Source organism: Podarcis filfolensis, assembly GCF_964270895.1.
Source record: "Podarcis filfolensis genome assembly, chromosome: Z".
Classification (NCBI taxonomy): domain Eukaryota; kingdom Metazoa; phylum Chordata; class Lepidosauria; order Squamata; family Lacertidae; genus Podarcis; species Podarcis filfolensis.
Genome location: NC_139617.1, coordinates 36,992,722 through 37,013,141, shown reverse-complemented (window position 1 = coordinate 37,013,141; position 20,420 = coordinate 36,992,722). Strand labels below are relative to the sequence as shown.

Genomic DNA, 20,420 nt, shown 5'->3' with positions numbered 1-20,420 from the left:
AGAAGCATGGTGTCAGGAAAATCCATTAATAATCTGAATAATCCAATACTGGGGTAAACATGCCAATAACAGTAAGATCAAAAAAGAAAAATGGAGATGATAATAAAAATTAATAATAAAACCAAAGTTAATAATAATAATGCCAACAAAGTCCATATACTTTATTAAAATAGTTTTATATTTCTGGTGAAAGTTAATTACTAGTAGGAAAAATAAAATAAAATATATACCTTATAGATTGTTCCCATGCAGATTTTTCTAAAAAACACACGTCCGGGGTGGACCTCTTTTTTACACCCCCCAACATTTGCCAAATTGATTCCCATTTCAATATACAGTTTGTTATTCAGAGCTCTAAACTTTTGGAAAAGTTACTTCTTTGATACTTTTTGCCGTGGAGCTGTGTTGGAGCCTGGTGCTTTTGGCTCAGTCTCCCCCCCCCCCCCGCCCAACTCTTTTCAGAGCAATGAGTGGGGGAAAGAGCTCGACAATCGCACTGCCAGACTCCTCGGAACCCAAAAGGACCTTTGGGCTTTCTTGGGGGTGCACGGTGCCCTCATGCTTCCCCCAATTCACTCGCTGTCCAACGCCATTCCACAGTAACCCGGACGTTGGTAAAGGCTGTTTTAACCACTACACTTCAGTGGCTTGGTAGATAGGTGTACAAGGAAGGTGGTTGGACTGGATAGCCATATTCATGTGAGAGAGGTGGCTCTATAGCCCCTAGAAAGTCAGTAGGCCGTAAATGAAATGGAAGTTTTGTGCATCCTATACTAATTCTGTGCATAAGCAGCAGGATTAAAGATACTAGTATTTTTGTATTGGTTGGGATTAATCTGAGACTAACAACAACAACAACAATTATTTATTATTTATACCCTGCCCCTCTGAGCGGCTTCCAACAAAATATTAAAATACAGTAATGCATCAAACATTAAAAGCTTCCCTAAACAAGGCTGCCTTCAGATGTCTTCTAAAAGTCTGGTAGTTGTTGTTCTCTTTGACATCTGGTGGAAGGGCATTCCACAGGGCGGGTGCCACTACTGAGAAGGCCCTCTGCCTGGTTCCCTGTAACTTGGCTTCTCTCAGTGAGGGAATCGCCAGAAGGCCCTCGGCGCTGGACCTCAGTGTCTGGGCTGAACGATGGGGGTGGAGACGCTCCTTCAGGTATACTTAGCCAACTTCGACATACGCAGCCATGAAGCCCTTATTGAAAATCTGTTTATGGCAGGAAACGTTGCAAAGTGCTGGAAATTCATAATGGGCCACTACACACGATAGTATGGTTGAGGAAAGCCTCTTGGGAGGCAGAACTAATAACATTAACAGATTAACACATCCTTTGGGAATGGAAGTGGAAATTGTGATGAGCTGTTGCGAAGATAGGACCCTTTCGTGTAAATTTTTATTATTACCGTACGGGTTCTCACAGGACCCTTTACTTTCTGTTTTGGTCTCATATCATTGCAATATTTAAAAAAAAAAAAAATGCACATGGGGCCTCAAAGCCCTTGGCCCAGAACCAGATAACCACAGAACTGATTTCATATGGGTGCTGTGGACTTAAGACTCTGAAATAGCAGCCTCCCCAGCTGTCTAGCAAACTGTTTTTGAAAGGGTCCTTCAAGAGCAGTTTGTGGTATGGAACAGCAGAGCCTGATACTTCAAAGGGAGGAAAGGAGAAGGAAACTAAAACTCACCTTTCTTTCCCCTTCCATGGTTCTTTTAATTTTCCCATAATTTCTGCATAGTCTGACAAAACCATTTAGTTTAATTCTCTCCCCCCGCATTATATTTCTTTATTATACATTATACTGTTGAATTTACCTTAATCCTGCTAGCATTTTCACTTGTTTACAGTTATTTTAAGATATTTGAAGATGGCTATCATATCTCCCATCAGTCTCCTCTTATCCAGGCTAAAAATACCCAATTCCCTAAACCATTCATTCTAAAGCTTGGTTTCCAAAGCCTTGATCATCTTGGTTGCACATGTTCCAGTTTCTCAATATTCATCTTAAACTGTGTGGCCAAGAACTGGACATAGTCCTGTAGTCTGGTCTGACCAAGGCAGAGTGGAACTGGTTATTTCCCTTCATCTGGACACTATACTTCTGTTGATGCAACCTAGAATTGCATTAGCTTTTTTTGCTGCTGCATTGCACTGTTGGCTCATGCTAAGCTTGTGATCTACTAAGACTCCTAGATCCTTTTCACATGTAGTACTGGAAAGCTAGGTGCCCCCCATCTTATATTTGGGCAGCTAGTTATTCCTGCCTAAGTGTAGAACCTTACATGATGTTTACAAGATGTTTGATTCTCTGCTGTTCATAGTAACTTAACAATCTCCCACCCCATTCCAGTAGCCATGCCCAGAATCATCCCCCAAGGGGCAGACAGCACAATGCTGGCAACAAAGACAGTGAAGCACGGAGCCCCCGCTCCCTCCACTGGCCTCCCAGCACCCCAGGCAGCAGCAGAAGCAGCATTGCGGAGACAGATGGCTACCCAGAACCCAGGTAAACCTCACACTTTGACCAGGTATCGATTTGGGGTTGCTAATGATTGTGTAGACTCTGCACATCTCTTCAAAGGGACACAGGTGGCGCTGTGGTCTAAACCACTAAAGCCTCTCGGGCTTGCTGATCAAAAGGTCGGTGGTTTGAATCCCCGTGATAGGGTGAGCTCCCATTGCTCGGTCCCAGCTCCTGCCAACCTAGCAGTTCGAAAGCACCCCAAAAAAGTGCAAGTAGATAAATAGGTACCGCTCTGGCAAGAAGGTAAACGGTGTTTCCGTGCGCTGCTCTGGTTTCACCAGAAGCTGCTTAGTCATGTTGGCCATATGTCCTGGAAAAACTGTCTGCAGACAAACACCGGCTCCCTCAGCCTGTAAAGCGAGATGAGCGCTGCAACCCCAGAATCGTTTGCGACTGTACTTAATGGTCAGGGGTCCTTTACCTTTACCTTTTTGCACATCTCCTCACTTTTTAACTCCGGTTTTCCTTGAGAAGTTTTTCACGCCATTGATGAAAGCAAACGAAAAAGGGGAGGTTTAATCATGACTGAAAGAGAGGGGTTGGTTCAGAAAATACTTCAATGGAGTCTCATTGGTCACTTGGTTATCTTCCAAACCTGCTCAGCATGTGAAGGGAATGAGAGCACACAGCCTTCTTCCAATCCTAAACAATGCTCTGCCCCACTTGTGTGGATTAGATAAATTCATGAAGGGCGAGGCTATCAATGGCTGCTATATAAAAATCTTATGCAAAGAGCACAGCACCATATAACAACCACACACAAAAATGCTGACGGGCACACAACTGTAACAATCATATACCAATAAGAAGAACATTGCAGTCTGGCAGATACCATTACCCTTGTGCAGAGTACATTTCGGCAAGGCTTACAGGGGAATCACATTGTCCCAAATAATTATTTTACTGAAGAATGTTCTAAGAAGCCAATAACATGATTTCAAGACCCTGATTGCAATCCTCACCCTGGGGAAGACTTCAGAGACGTCAGTCTCTGAAAGAGGTTACTGGGTCTCAAGAGGTGATGCCACTGAAGGGCCCAAATATATGGACAGATTATTACAATTGTGTGCACTTCAGCATTTGTTTGCCGTGGCCTTTGATGGCTACTAGCCATCACTCTGTTGGAGGCAGTGCACCTCTGAATCCCATTTTTATTCATTTATTTTTGTTTAGAACATTTGTACTCTGCTCTTCGGCCAGAAAGGCTCCTAGAGCAGCTTACATGCACTCAAAACAAGACAGTCTTGCAATCTAAAAATGAACACAACACACCTGTAGATGCCAAGGGTTGAACCTGGGGCCTTCTGCATGCAAAGCGGGTGCTCTTTCTCTGAATATGCAGCCTCTTAACCTTGTATGGTTAATCATAGTCAGATTATTTTAACCATTAGCATCTCTCTTTATTATCGTTATGTTTAAAGCTGCAAGTGCTTCCTTAACTGAATCAACTTTGAAGAATGTCCCTCAGGTGGTGAATGTGCGAGAACTCAAGAGTAATACCTCTCCTCCAGCTGTTTCTGCAATAATAGGGTAGGTAAACCCTTTTAATTTTCTGCTCACCTTTCAAATGTCTTATTTTTGTTTAAGCCATGCTTGCAGGAAGGTTCAGCTGTCAGTAGGGCAGTGTAATTGTTTCAGAAAGGCAGTGGTGAGCCACTGCTTGGGCTCCTGAAGTTGGTTGGCTTGTTTTTAAAGGAGCAAAGGGGCCATTGAGAAAGAAGAGGCTCTCTGTATTCCATGGTCTTGGCTTTCGTCTTATTTTAAAGTTTCTAGTCCCCTGGCCTTCCAAAATTAAATTGCATGTTGATTTAGTGAACCAGAATGCAAATACAGGCATCCCCCACTTGCATGTGATTGACTTGCACATGGCCCATATACATTGTGCATGACCTGCCTAACAGCTGGTGTGTGCTAGCACAGCCACCACTACTGCTTTTCCGCTCGTCCTCTAGCTTCCTTCCAGCTCTAGAGCTTCAATTCCAGTTGAAGTTGTATATTTGGTACAGTATTTTTGCTCTGGATTGGAGAGAGAGCGGCAGAGAGAACATTTAACAGGAGTTTAGAGGTTGCTCCCTACTTAAAGCGATTTTCACTTACGCACACGAGGCTCCGGGACGTAACCCCCGCATAAATTGGGAGTTGCCTGTACATTCAACCTTCCTGAAGTCACATGGAGGATACAAGTTTCTGATCTTTATGTCCACCTCCTTCACCCCACCACCCCACCTTGCCAGTCCCAATTAAGCACGATAGCACCTGGTGCGTGTTTATCGCTTCAGAGCATCTCCAAACAAATCCCCAGCCAGATGGTCAAATATGCGTAGTTGTCTATACACTTGCTAACTTGGGAACAAACTGCCTTATACCAGGTTAAACGGGTCCATGTAGCTCAGTATTGTCTCCATTTACTGGCAGCAGTTCTCTAGGATTTTAGACAGGGGTTTCTCACAGGCCTGCCTAGAGTTGTCTGGGACATTCTGCATGAAAAGCAGATTCTCTACCACTGAGCCATAGCTTTCCCCCCTCTCAGCTGCTGCTGCTTCTTTGCAAATTGCCCCCTTTTTACGGTGTAAAAGACATCACGTGTCATGCCTTTATGTAAGTTGGCAAATGATTGGTATTCCTGAAAGGTGAATTGGCCACAGTTTGGTTTATGTCCCCTTCTTTTTGTTTGTCATTCACGAACACCTTCCATTGTCTGCCTTTCACCCCACCTTTTTTCCCTTTCCTTTCCTTTTTTTTTATTTTTATAATGTGAAAAATTAACCTCCTTGCAAACTAGCATCAGATCTGCCTGCTTTTTTGGCCATCCGTCTGCTCTGTTTATTCCCTCTGCTACTGTGAAAAACATCTGCTCTGTCATATTGTGCTTACCAGCCTGTCTTTTATATATATCCTGCTGGGATTTTGCACATGCTTTATCTGACGCCACTGATGGTGATGGTTACGTCTCATAATCCCAGCACATGGCTGGTTCAGGGGTTAAATATTAATTAGGAACATGATTACCCTAGGAACAGAGAGAGAGAGAGAACGAGAGAAAGAGAATGAGAACTGGTCAGGACATAGAAAGATGCTTTATACTATGTCAGACCATTGATTCCATTCAGCTCAGTACTTTCTACACTGACCAGCAGCAGCTCTGTAGGACTTAAGGCATGAAGTCTTTTCCCAGTCCTAGCTGGATATATTAGGGATTGAACCTGGCACTGTCTGCATTTAAAGCATATCCTCTTACCATCAAGAAGAAGAATCTTTATTTGCATCGGCCACTAGCCATAGCAATAAAATAAAATACAATGTACCCAAGATAGAGGTAAAAACTTAACTATATAAAATACATTCTGGAGGTTTACATCAACAATCAAATAACAGGTCTTATTCTAATCGCGCCTGACAAATTTTTTTGCAGTTTTTGCTGTCACCTGGTTATCTTGATCCACTAGAAGAAAGGTCACAGTAGCAATGGTTAAGTGACTTGGTATGGACAATAGTAGAGGGGTAATAACTTCACTCCTCAAATATTTATAAAGGGTGCAAGCTAGAAGCACATGAGCTACTGATTCAATACTGCCATCTCCACATTTGGCATAAGCTTTTTTCCAATGAAATCAACCCTCAAGTAAAGCTGAAGACAGTATATTTAACCTTGCGTAAGTGAAAGCGCGCCTGTGTTTTGGAATTGTTAAATTTTGCAAATAGTGTGCCAACGTATCAAAATGTCTAGGTGGAAAATAATCATACCATGGACAAAATTTCCTCATGCTCTACCATCAAGCTGCAGCCACTTCCCAAATAGGTACACAGAGAGCTGTAACTGCCTTGTAACCAAGTTTGACCATTGACCCATCTATTTCAGTACTGTCTTCACTGACTGGCAGTGGCTCTCCAGGATTTCAAACCAGGGTGGAGATGCCAGGGATTGATTCATGTTATTGTCAGTGTGACAAAAAATAAAAGAACCCAGTCTATGTAAATGGAGGAGTGTGTTTGTGTGTATACACACACTCACATCAAAGGGGAATGCAGCACTTTCTCTGTGCATCTTCTACCCACTCCTGGCTGTTGCTGCAAGCAAGCCTTCTACAAATACACCCCTCACAAAAAGAATTCTCTTGGATCAGACCACAGGTCTTCTGCTATCAGCAGGAACCAAGAAGAAGCCCACAAGCAGTGTAGGGGTGGGGGACTCATCTTGAGTGTGTTTGCCTTGCTGGGCTGTGCCCGTGAACTCTGATAAAGCCTCTAGCTTGCTTGTTTGGATGGAGGATAGAGAGGGGTGGATCGTGTGTTTGTAGAAACTAGCCTATTGTATGAAAGTAAAAATTTACAATAATTGCTTCTCATACTTTTGCCTCTGGCCCCACCTCCTATTGGCATGTTGCCCCCAGAAGGGAATGCAGCCCTTGGAGGAAGGATGGGATAAAAATGGAGTAAATATGAAAGCAGTAAAAAGACTAGAGAATTCCCATCTCTGGTACATTTGATTGAGTCTCTGCACTAGGCATAACCCATCCGAACTGATGAAGCGAAGACTCATGCAAACATACCCCAAGCTGCCACTGACTTGAAGGGTGACTCTACTGCGTCTTGAATGACGTTATGGACCCAATCTTGTCCTATGCAAAGATGGAGGAGAATTATGCAATCTTGGCAGAATGTAATTGGCACAACAGTAACTCATGAAGGGGTGCAGCAGGCAACACGCCCTTTGAGAATCCTGCATTTTCTTTTGGCAGCTTAGCATTTATGCTGTCACACAGAGTTAATCCTCATCATCTCCAGGAAGGGCTGGGAGAGAGCCTCACAGTGTACAGTGAGGGGGGAAAGTATTTTATCCCCTGCTAAATTTGCCCATTTGCCCTCTGACTGCTTTGGTGGCTACTTTGGGGGAGAGGATCTGCAAAGAGGAGTGGGACAAAATACCTCCTGAGATGTGTGCAAACCTGGTGGCCACCTACAAGAAACGTCTGACCTCTGTAATTGCCAACAAGGGTTTTGCCACCAAGTACAGTACTAAGTCATCTTTTGCAAAGGGATCAAATACTTATTTCACTCATTATAATGCACATCAATCTCTGTCTTCTGTATTCTGGGTTTCTGGGGGTTTTCCTGTTGTTATTCTGTCTCTCACAGCTACAGTAAACCTACCATTACAATTATGGACTGGTCATTTCTTCATCAGAGGGCAAACAGGCAAATTTAGCAGGGGATCAAATACTTTCCCCCCTCACTGTAGGAAATACTGAGCTATATGCACCCCAACAATCTGGCTCATTCAATGGCAGCCTCCTTTGTTCCTGTGTTTTGTTTGTTGAATTCTTTGGTGGTTTGTTTGGCCTCTGAAATCTTTTCCTTTTCGTTTTTCAGGTCATCGGTTCCTCAGTCGGCTGCACAAGCTGTCCACCAAGTTCTGGCAACTGTAGCTACCAATCAAGTGAGCCAGGTATCGCCCATCCCTTGAAACTTCTCTTTCTTTATAGACCTTTCCTTTCGTAGAGACCAGAGTTTTTGCTAAGGGGTGTAGCTCAGTACTTGAGCACTTACTTTGCATGCAGTAAACCTCAAATTCAATCCCTGGCATCTCCAGTTAAGGCTGGGAGAGAGTCCCTAGCCTGAAACCCCTGGAGAGCCACTACAAGTCAGTGTAGGCAATACTGAGCCAAATGGACCTAAATGTCTGACTTGTACATAAGTTTAGCTTCTTATGTCCTGTCCCATATGACACCACTGTTGAAACATTAGCACTAGCTGTCCCTCTACTACCAAGCCAAGTTCAAGGTCCATGTATTCATTTACAAAGCCCTGAACTGCATAGATCCAAGATACTGCCTAATAATCCTTTATATCCCAGCTTGATCACTGAGAATCATCTGCAGGAGTGTGTCTGGTCATACCCCAAGCTGGTGAGGCTTGTTTGATGACAACAAGAAACCAAGCGTTTAGTGTCATCGGCCCAGTCCTGTGGAACACTCTGCCACTGGAGATTCAGTGGACATCTTCTGTGCCAACTTTTAAATGCCTGCTGCTAACTATTCTATTCCACCAGGCCTGTGCAGGTGACTAATAGTATATTGTTAGGGAAATATTAGGGCTCAAGTCCAATACTCTGGGCTCAGCCCTTCTTACACACATTTCCATTCTATACAGTCATACTTCATGTTGCATCCGCTTCAGGTTACGTGTTTTCGTGTTGCATCCTGCGGCAACCTGGAAGTACTGGAATGGGTTACGTCCTGGTTTTGCCACTCACACATGCGCAAAAGCGCTAAATCGCACCTTGTGCAGATGTGGCGTTTCGGCTTGCTTCAGTTCCGTGTTACGGACAGGCCTCCAGAATGGATCCCGTCCATAACACGAGGTTCCACTGTAATTATCCAACAATCCCTCCCTTTGTTCAGAAAAAAGCCCCCTTACCTTTGCTTTGGAATTCATAATTCTCCTTTAAACTTCCAACCATTTGTTTCGCTTTCTTTTTTGGCTTTCTGCTTCATTTTTCTTTCAACTTATGTGCACAAAGCATTCATGACACATGCTTAATGCAGCCTGAACGTAATTCTTTAACACCTTCTCTACAATACCCTATTTACTTGCCAACGTTACAATCTCAGTTACATCCTGCTGATGCCCTTTGTAGCTCTAGAGATCACACACAGAACAAGCAATAATAACAGTATGACAAGTAAGCCTAGGATGTTCTACTCAAAATATTACAGTAGAACTATAAGCAATTCAAGGGGGAGCTATGGAATAGAGTCCATGAATCAGATACAGTGGTACCTTGGGTTACATACGCTTCAGGTTACACACTCAGCTAACCCAGAAATAGTGCTTCAGGTTAAGAACTTTGCTTCAGGATAAGAACAGAAATCGTGCTCCGGCGGCGCAGCAGCAGCGGGAGGCCCCATTAGCTAAAGTGGGGCTTCAGGTTAAGAACAGTTTCAGGTTAAGAATGGACCTCCGGAACGAATTAAGTACTTAACCCGAGGTACCACTGTATTTCAGTCCCAAAGGTTTTCTGAAGGCATGTAGCCCTGTGAGGAGGAATCATAAAATCATAGAATTGCAGAGTTGGAAGGGACATTGAGGATTATCTAGTCCAACCCCTTGCAGCACAGGAATACACAGCTATGCAGGAATATGCAGCTTCCTCATATGGGGATTGAACTTGCAGCCTTGGCATTATCAGCACCATGCTGTAACCAATTGAGAAGAAACACTCAAAACAGCATGAGAACCAAGGATTGCTCTTTTCAGGCCCAAAAAATTGTCTGAAGGATGACAGTCTTTGTTCTCTGGATCAATCCATGTGATTGGGCATCCAAAGGAGAAAACAAGGCATGCAAGGAATGGGCTTGCCCCTTCTCCTCAAGTGGTAGGAATGGTATGACCCACACAAGTTGATCATAACACACATCTATGGTGTTCAGATAGGTGTTGTTAAGCTCCTGCTCCTCTTCTTTTCCACTGGGGAATCGAGTTTGAAGGATCTATGTCCCTGGCCTCCGAGATCAAGTCGTAGTTGTCTTGAGGCCATTAGGAGGACGTACCTTTTTACTCCAGGCTGTGGCTTGTGGCGCTTGGCAGCAGCATGGGAAGTGAGGAGCACTTGCAACAGTCCAGTTTCAGGGTGCGAGGGAACATAGATCCAGTCTCCAGGTTCCAATGATAAAGATCCTTCAGTGGTTCCAGGAGGGTTCCTAACCCCCTTTGGATGGAGAAATCTCTGTGCCCTCATTATTATCCCACTTTTCAGACACCTGTAATTTGAAGAAATAGCAGGAGACTAAAAGCAGAGTTCATCAGGGGCTTTCAAGAGAGTCCCATTCATTCCACAAGCCTCACTAGTTAGCAGGGCAAGAATAGGCCCATTAGCAGCAAGCTAGTCTTCAGTCTTCATAGTGGCAAAGCCTCTTCCGCCACAGGCAGTTTTCTAGCCTGTGTACCCTGTCCCTTTTTGACAAAGTTATTGGCCTAATTTTTCTTACAAATATGTTAGTGGTTGCCTCAGTATTAGCTTTAAAACAAGGAGAGCCTAATCCAGTTTTTAGCAGCCACAGGTGCTGCTGCTGTTCATCCCTCCCTCCTTTTTGTGTGTGTAAAACCCATTCCTGCCCATGGACTGTCTCGCCAGAGTGGTGCATGCTCTGGTTATCTCTCGCTTGGACTACTGCAATGAGCTCTACGTGGGGCTACCTTTGAAGGTGACCCGGAAACTACAACTAATCCAGAATGCGGCAGCTAGACTGGTGACAGGGAACGGCTGCCGAGACCATATAACACCGGTCTTGAAAGACATACATTGGCTCCCAATACGTTTCCGAGCACAATTCAAATTGTTGGTGCTGACCTTTAAAGCCCTAAACGGCCTCGGTCCAGTAAACCTGAAGGAGCGTCTACACCTCCATCTTTATGCCCGCACACTGAGGTCCAGCTCCGAGGGCCTTCTGGCGGTTCCCTCACTGCGAGAAGACAAGTTACAGGGAACCAGGCAGAGGCCTTATCGGTCTGTGGAACGCCCTCCCTACCAGATGTCTAAAGAGAAAAATAACTACCAAACTTTTAGAAGATATCTGAAGGCAGCCCTGTTTAGGGAAGCTTTCAATGTTTAATAGGTTATTGTATTTTAGTGTTTTGTTGGAAGCCGCCCAGAGTGGCTGGGGAAACCCAGCCAGATGGGCGGCGTATAAATATTATTATTATTATTATTATTATTATTATTATTATTATTATTCATTTCACAAAGCAAAACAACTTCTGGCTCTTCTGTACTGATGGGTGTGCAGTTGCTAAAGCTGAACTGTTCTTATAATCAAGACTAGCCTATCTGCAGAGCTTTGAAGGGCAGAATGTAAGTTTTTCAATTTAAAAGAGTTAAAACACAGGCAGGTTGCCAAATGCACGACTTATCCTTAATGCTGCTGCTTAGAATTGCCACCTTATAATTGTGAATGGGGAAACCCAGCCAGATGGCTGAGGTAATAATGATGATGATAATAATAATAATAATAATAATAATAATAATAATAATACAATTTTTAAAGGTATAAGCGAGAGCAGCAGGTCGTAACAGTTAAAAAGTAATAAAATAATAAAGAAAATACAAAGCAAAAGGCAAAGGTTAATAATACAAAATGAAAGTAAGCTACTTGTTGCCAAAGTTGTTTAAAACTATGACGAAGGAAGAGGACATCTCCCTGCCAATCGCTTGCTTCCTAGCACAGTGCAAGTCAAAAGCTGCAAGATAGCATAAAGCAGTCAGGGAGGAGTTTGGTATAGAAGAAGGGAGGCAAATTGCTAACCCTCCTTTTTTCTTCAAACTGAAAGGCACAGGAAAACTTCAGGATAACGTAAGTAAGAAAACTCAAGCCTCAGACCTTATTTAAATTTATTGTGTATTATAACCATGATCAGATTAATTCTGTTTTCAAACCCTTAAAAGCAATCCATATGTCACAATCCAGGTTGGGAAATGGGACTGAATAGTGGCATAATTTTGGGGAGATATGCCAATTTTCTCCCATTGTTTCAACTGCCTTTCGTAAGCCCCATGAGCAAGGATTTTTAATGCTCAGTCTCTTACAGACTGCACAAACTCAAGCTTTCTTTAATTTTAATTTTTCTTTTTCACCTTTTACATATATTTTTAACAAGAAAAACAAAGTATTTACAAATCTAATTTACCTTCCCCTTGACTTCCCTCCCCTCCTTTCTGTGGTTACTTATTCTATATCTTTTTATTACTGCATATCCAATTCAAATATATTCATTTCCCCTTATCTTCCACTTAATTATCTCTTACTGCATGTGTTTATATCAGTCCCACTAATGTTTTGATTTTTTACAGTATATCTTCAAATAATAAAATTTCCCCACTCTATTTTTAAAAGTCTTTCGTCTTGATTTCTTATTCTTATGGTGAGTTTCACTATTTCTGCATACTCCATTAATTTTAATTGCCAATCTTCTTTTATAGGAACTGTTTCTTCTTCCATCTGCGGGCATAAATCATTCGAGCAGTTGGGGTAGCATACATAAACTTTTTTCCCCTGTCCCCTGGGTACTTCTCCATCAGTTATACCTAAAATAAAAGCTGCTGTTTTTTTCACAAAAGTTATCTTCATCATTTTTTAAAACTCATTATAAATCATTTCCCAGAAAGCTTCTTTCTTTCTTTCTTTCTTTCTTTCTTTTTAAAGTTATGTATTGGCATTCATAGATAAACAAAAATACATACCAATTTCAAAGTATCTTTCTTTAATATACTAAAACAGCTACTTAGTCTAAAAAAGAACAGTTAGAAAGAAGAAAAGAGGACAGACTTAGAGAGAAAGTAAGAGAAAAGGGAAAGAGAGAAAAAAACTAAAGAAATGTAGAAAAGAGTAAAATAACTTCCAGTTCTTTGTCCTGCAGCTTCATATGATACTCATTTGTTAAAATCCAACCATTCTGTGTTCAGTAAACCACTGTTTCTATCTTCAAATCCTGATATTACAAGTTCAGTTTCCTTAAGGTTGCCATATTTCAGAAAGTAAAAACAAGGACACGCCGAAAGTTGTGTTGCTTTTTTTAAAAAAAAAAGGAAACCCCCAAAATTGTTGAGCTTCTCTTCCCCACCCCACCCCCGACAAACTACAAAACACCACATTTCAGAAATCTTCCACCTCCCCCCCAGACATCAATTCCACCTTTGAAATTCTGGTAATGTCCAGGAACATCCAGATATATGGCTACCCTAATTTTCTTATCATGCAAATTTCTGACAAATGTCAAAAACATTTCTCTCTCTCTAATTAAGCATGTTAACTTTGCTATCTCAGCCAGATCCAATAATTTTATCAGCCATTCTCCTATAGTGGGTAATGCTGTATCTCCCCATCTTTATTCGTAAAGCACACTTGCTGCTGTAATCATATTTTGGAGTAATCTTCCACAATCTTGTTCTAATTGTGTATCCATTAGCTCTAAGAGGAAAAATTCTGGCTTAAATTGAATATTAGACTTTTAAAATCTGCCGTATATATGCATGTATGTATGTATATATATTTGTGTAGCCAATATTTTTTAGCTTTTTTACATGCCCACTGGCATGATAAAAATGTCCCTTCATGTTCTTGGCATTTCCAGCAAACGTTTGAAACATCTTTATGAATTCTGAATAGTTTCTCAGGAGTTAAATACCAAATATTATTTTATAAAAATTCTCTTTAAGATTGTAACACAATGTAATTTTTAAACCCCTTAGTTCACATATGTTCCCACTTTTCAAAGTGTCTTTATTTAAAAAAAATTACTTGGTTATGAAATTACATACATTTTCTCAATCTTCAGATCTTAAAGTCCTTTCTACAGATCCATCTTATCTGATGTGACGTGGGGAGAGAGTAGGGGGTGGTAGACTTTCATTCTTTTACATAGTGTATATGCAAGATTTCTGTGTCCGTGTCGCTTGGGTAGGTTCTCTTTTTATTCACTTACTAGTTTTCATTGGAATTGAGAGAGGTTGTGGGGCCTAGGGCATGGCCGGTTTCCTCCAGTTGGCTGCAGTGAGTTTTGCTGGCATCTGTATGAGAGGGAGGGGTTGTTGGGTCAAGTTAGCCATATTGATTCTTATGCTATCAGTGCGTTCTTGTTGTTGTCTTCTTGGACTCTGTGTGTAATAAAGGGGAGCCACACCAGGGTGAAGGCATCGTCTTTTATTTGTCCCCGTGTTATTTTCGGTTTGTTGGTTAGCTTTTCTAGTAAGGGTGTTTCCTATACAGTTTGGTGCTGGTGGTCCATGTTCACTTTGCCTATCATCTATTTTCTGTGAAAAGCTTGTGGTGAAATATATACAGGTGTCTTTTGGCACAACCTAGGTATGCATGTATCCCAAATTCTAGCAAACACAAGCTCTCAAATTCCTTGACTCAGGCTGCAAAAAAAATTATTTACTCAGAGAAGTCCCACACATGACAGAGAACACAAATACCACACACACACCACTATGTCCAAGGTTTGCCTCAAGAGGTAACAGACAGCAGCTTAGGTTCCTCGACCAACACCATGTTTTTCCAGGACCAGAGTAGATACGATTACAAGTTAGGGAGGGGGACCAAGACACATGGACTTTGCAATCTGCTGAAGACTAGTCATTCAAGTCTCATGATTTCAAGACCTACAGCCACAAACAATATGCTTATGGACTTCCTAATGTTGGTGAACTGTGGCTCCCATCAGCCCCTGCAGCTCGCATGGCTAATGGCAAGGAATGATGGGAGTTCTCACTCAGCATTGTCTGGAGGGGATTCCTAAACTTTGGTTTACCAATTACAAAGGTGATATTGGCACAGCACGATAGCTTCTTGCTAAGGCCTAATAAATGGTAACATAATACCATTTCAGGTCCACTTCAGAGGACATTGCACCAATTCAGGGAACAATGCAGGTAGCATTTTAGGAGATTGAACTGCAGAGGAGCCCACTACCTCTTTCAGGCTGCTTCTTCTTCTTCTGCTTCTTCTTCTTCTTCTCCTCCTCCTCCTCCTCCTCTATCCCATCTTGTCCCCAGAACTGGGACTCAAGATGGCTCACATAGGTTAAAACAAACATGGATTAAACACAGGTTGCTAAAAACATGTAAGATAATAGTTAAAATGTAATGAAGCTACAATAGAATTAAAATGATGTAAAAACAAGTCTGTTATGAGGACTGGCTGCTAACTCCTTTTAGCTGAAGGAGTCAGCCAAGACAACACCTTCTGGTTTGGATGGTCCAGGAGTGGTTGGAGGGCACACTGCCTCACCAGGGTGCTGCCTCTTATTCCTTGATCCACCTCTGAGCTGGATGGCTGATGGTGCCCCAAGAACATGGCACATTAAGCCTTCCAACCTTTGCATTCTGAAAGGGCTGTTACTTACTGCCTTCTCCCTGACACACAAGCTTTCTATGTGCAATAAGGTTTAGTTGTTGGTGGTTGTTTTGCATTCAAGCATATTTACCTGCTTGCAGTCTGAAGTGGGTAAGGCCAAGCAGCAGATGTGCCAAGCAGAACATGCGTAGGATTTCCTAACTTTGCCTTGGGGCAGATTCTCTGTTTGCCTCCTAAGGACATGTTTCTTCTGCCCTTGCATGGTGCCTCCTCCTTTTCACTGGGACTGCAAACAGGCAACTCCCCATTTGGGGGGGGGGGGTTTCCAGGTCACTGTGTGTGTCAGCCCATTCCGCCCCAACCCTGTTCCACCCTGTCCCTTCCAGGGGGTGTTGGTGGTCGCGTGTCAATCAGATATGCACAAAATGGTCTCTGCCTGTAGTTATTTCTTGCCTAGAGTGCACCATCTCTCAAGCCCTTATCCTTCCTTGCATGCTTCTTGGCCTAACTATTCTGTTTTGTTTTGTTTTTGTTTTAGGGACCTTCACCAAGCTCACTTAAGGTGCAGTCTCCACCCAGCTCTGCTTCTGTGGCAAGTGTCACCATGGCATCTACTGGCCAGCCATCAGCTGGCAAAAAGAGCACAGGTCAGTTTATGCTGTTGTTGTTGTTCAAATTGATATCCTTACCCTTCTCCTAAAGGCACCCAGAGCAGCAAAAACACAAGATAAACTGTCTAAACACAGTTCTTAAGCAGATGCAAACTGGGAAAGATCTGTACGCAGAAGGCTTGTGGGAAGAAGACGATCTTCAGTAGGTTCCAAAAGACACTGGAGATGGCACCTGCCTTAATATTTAAAGGGAGGGGGATCCAAAGAGTAGGAAACCAGTGCTAGTCCTACTCATAGTAGACCCGTTGTAGTTAATGGATGTGACTAATTCGGATCCATTAATTTCAGTGGGTCTACTCTGACAGGTAAAGCTTGGATGCAACCCAGAGCGAGAAGCGGGAAGCACCAGAGGATCCACCATCTCTGCTTCTAATAGTAAAGTTGATTGTTGAGAGATGATGGGACTGTAGCCAAAGTAGAGCCACCAACAAACAAGAACCTGAGGGGGTGGCCCTCTATAGCTTACAAAAGTATAAGAAAACCAACCAAAAATAGCCCAATATGGACTGAGCATGCACAGTGGCCAATGTTGAGTGCTTTAGGAGAAAAACAGGAAAAATGGGGGGGAGGGTTAGAATGGAATGGAGTAACCTGGGGAAGGGTACGAGCTGGCTGGCTGGCAGAAGGAAAAGAATTGTTCCACCCACCAGTGGTTCATTGCAGGTCCCGTCCCAATAGTGTTAACATAGAGTGCTTATCTGTTCAGAAATGGCATTCCCCAAAACTAATCGTAATTTCAACACACTTGCAGGACTCCTTAGTTAAGCAGAAATGTAGAAGCTTGATTTCAGAAGGTCTCCCCTGAGTGTTGCTGCAGGGGCAGAAAATTGCAGACAGAGGGGGAAAGAAGAGGGACTTGGCCTGCTCAAGGCAATTATGATGTACCATGGGGTAAAAGTATCCCAGTTGCAACAAATAGTGAAATTGAGCCAGGTACATACAGTATCCAGCTAAGTTCTACTCAGGGTAGACATTCTGAAATCAATGTACCCAAGTCAGTCATGTCCCATCATTTTCAGTGGGTCCACTCTGAGTAGGACTAACATTGGGTACTGCCAGCTAACGAGATCTGAAGTTGCAATTACTGACCAGGAGCAGGAACTTAGGGCTGTAGTGGCATAAGCTCAATGAAGACATCAGCCACCAGGGTGTAGTAGCCATTGAAAGGGCTGGTTCCAGGATCTTTAGGAACAGGATTAGGGATGAAACTGACAGTGTCGTAATGTCATTGTACAAATCAGTGGTGCAACCACCAACAGGAATCATGTGTACAGTTCTGGGCATTCAAGTCTGCTGTGCAGGGATTGTGACTTTTTGGCTACATAAATAGGTAATGACACTTAAAACCTGAAATGCTGGCAACCATGGGGTGAAGATTTTTTTTTTTTTAAGTCTTTCTGGATCCAATTTCATCCAGCCTTCTTTCTCCAGTGGAGCTCAGTCAGGTGCTTCTGTGAGGCTCACAAGTGGAACGTGAAAGCAACAGACCTCATCCCCCTTCAGAAATGACATTTTCATTTTTATTTTAACAAACAGGACAGATTTAAATCATGAGCAAGCTGGAAATGTTGGGTATTGAATCCTACAGCACTTTCCTTGCCTTTTAAAATAATTATGGTTATTGTTTTTTTTAAATATATTTTTGTTGTTTCCAGCACTAGTCCTACTCAAGAGTAGGCCCACTAAAACTAATGGACCCAAGTTAATCATGCCCCTTAATTTCAGTGGGTCTGGACACAACCCTTTCTTTGGAATTCTAACAGAAAAATCTTGCTGTATAAATGTACACATCAATATAAGCAGTCCCAAAACAGGTATCTAAACGAAATTGAGTAAGTGTAAGTATATGTTCATGGCAGTGAGATCCTTGAGCCGCTGAGTGATAAACTATTCATCTTTCCAGCCTTGCAGTGTAAGTCCCTTAGCCAACGCAAGAGTTTCCAGAACCCACTCTTGCCGCATTTTGAACATTTGTTGTTATGGTGACAATTTCGAGAGATGTTTGCCCAAGGTCTCTTGATAGCTTTTGTATGCAGTTAAATAAATAAATAAAAATACACAGTGCTATTACCTCTTGGGAGGTAGTGGCTGTCAGCCTCTCTGTTCATCACCCCTCCTTTCAGTGCATACACAATCCAGACTGATTCTTGCTTTGGTTAGGTAACCACTCAAACTGAAATCATTTTTATTACCGGCATTGGCAATACTTTTTTGTTGTGCAAGGAAGGAACCTGCAAACAGCCCTGAAAAAGGGGGTTGGTGCGATTCTGGGTTGTGTGGGCATTCAGGCCAAACACTGCTAGGAAACCATGGTCAGACCATGGTAAAAACCATGTTTTTCAGTTCTGAAGGCCGGTTACGGTTTATGTGAACTTAGGAGTTGGGAACATATGAGCCAGGTTGCTGGATCAGGCCAAAGGGTGGGGGTGGGGGTGGGGCATCTATTCCAGCATCCTTTCCCTACAGTGGCCAACCTGGTATTCACAAGCATGCTGACTCTGACAATAGAGGGTAGAGCATAGGTTTTGTGACTGGTGTCACTGATAGCCTTATCTATGAACCTTCCTCCCTGCAAGGGATACATTTGTTTGTGGGGTAATCCATCAAGGGCTCCATGCAGGGGGGGGGCAGGAGAGAAGGTATTGGGCAGGACCGTAGCCAAATTTGGGGCAGAGCCACACCATCCTTTCTCTCACCACGCCAGCATTTGTTCATTCTGTTTCCCATATACTATTTATTGATTCATTCACTGATTCATTCCTTCTCCCTCTCCCTCCCCCCCTACACACACTTCACACCATTCACCCCCTTTATAACTTCTCTAAAGTATTGTCTCTCACACACGAATACATGTTCATATTTCCAGTGGGGATGGAGTTGGAGTGGTGCGAAGGCTTGCTAAGCTGATACATTTATGGAAAGCTGCTTGATCTGCTTATTTGAGCTCAGTCATATAATCTCTCCCTCTGCCCCCACCCACTCAGTGCCAGTTTTCAGAGCTCTCTGCCCAGAATTTGTTGTCTTAGGCTAGAGTGTTACTAGCTCCTCTATCATTACTTGTCTTCAGGAAAGGGAAAGGGCTTCTTATGGCCCATTCCGGCTTGGGAGGTAACACAGGAAGTCCCAGGAAGAGCCCATAACTCAGTGGCAAAGCATCTGCTTTGCATGCAGAATGTCCCTGCTTCATCTTTAAATAATTGGATGAAAGGTGGGGTATAAAACATAGTAACTCAAAAAGACTTGTCCTGGGAAAGCTGACAGTGCAGTGGCTCTCCCCCCCCCCTCTATCTATGGTGTGTGTATAACTCTGTGCTGTATTTACAATCCCAGGGCAAGGCCCTCAGAAGATATCAGCATCCGTGACTTCTGCTGCTGCTGCGCCCACTCCATCAACAGCTGCCCAGTTCAACAAAGCGTTCACATTTACCACCTCTGTGTATGTATGGACGTCTTTCTGTTTCCGTTTCTTTGATGTCCCTTGGTAGCACTAGTGTTACCAACAGCAAGACACGTGATCACTTTTCAGAGAGCCGGTGTAATGTGGTGGTTATATACCTGAGAGGTGTGTTAGGCTGAGCAATGAAGGCCAACCTGGCCTCTTAGTTCGAGTCTTGGTTAGAGCAGCCATGGCCAACGTGGTGTCCTCTAGCTGTTTGGGATTAGAGCTCCCATCAGCCCCATGGTGGTAGGAGTCATAGTCCAAAACAGCTGGAGAGCATCTGGCTGCATTAGACTATTACAGGGGTGGCCAACTCCCAAGAGACTGCAATCTACTCACAGAGTTAAAAACTGGCAGTGATCTACCTCCTTTTTGGGGGGTTCAGGTCAAAGTTGTTGAGTTTTTTCAGGGAGGAGGTTAAATGTTGAGCTTTTTTAAGGGGAGCCACGGTTGTTCAGCTTCTTTTGGGGGGAGCCAATGATCTACCAGTGATCTACCACAAACATTCAGTGATCTACCGGTAGATCACGATTTACCTGTTGGACATGCCTGGACTGTTAGATTGAGGACCCGGGGAATAACCTTCAGTACTACCTTGCAGGACTGTTGTTTGATTAAAACAGGACAGTCATGGCTGTCACTTTGAGCTCCATGGAGCAAATATAGGGTGCAAGACCGGAGCCTTCACCCCACTTGGGAATAAGCCCAATGAAATCCAGTGCTTCTGAATAGGCATGGCCAGGTTTGCAGCCTATGTGCACTACGTGGGAGGTGGAGATGAAGCTCAAGTGAACTGTTGTAGAGGAGGGTACAACAACCTGCCTTCTATTCTGGTTTGGCTGCCCTTGCCTCTTGTTGACAAGGGTTCAGAAGAACACAAAAATCCCACAAACACACAACATTCTATCTCATTACCAGCCAC

At 43.1% G+C, this 20,420-nt stretch overlaps 1 protein-coding gene across 15 annotated transcripts in view; it reads left to right on the top strand.

The window, feature by feature from the left end:
* NUP214 (nucleoporin 214) overlaps positions 1 to 20,420 on the top strand; it is an 80,729-nt gene that overhangs the window by 37,555 nt on the left and 22,754 nt on the right. For 8 of the 15 annotated variants that reach the window (XM_083596830.1, XM_083596840.1, XM_083596835.1 and 5 more), the window contains 5 exons: positions 2,364 to 2,519; positions 3,959 to 4,067; positions 7,908 to 7,983; positions 15,927 to 16,035; positions 19,390 to 19,495. In XM_083596830.1, the coding sequence (XP_083452956.1) occupies positions 2,364 to 2,519; positions 3,959 to 4,067; positions 7,908 to 7,983; positions 15,927 to 16,035; positions 19,390 to 19,495 (556 nt within the window). The remainder of the gene's footprint in view (positions 1 to 2,363; positions 2,520 to 3,958; positions 4,068 to 7,907; positions 7,984 to 15,926; positions 16,036 to 19,389; positions 19,496 to 20,420) is intronic. The other 7 variants (XM_083596836.1, XM_083596829.1, XM_083596834.1 and 4 more) reach the window with 2 other exon arrangements.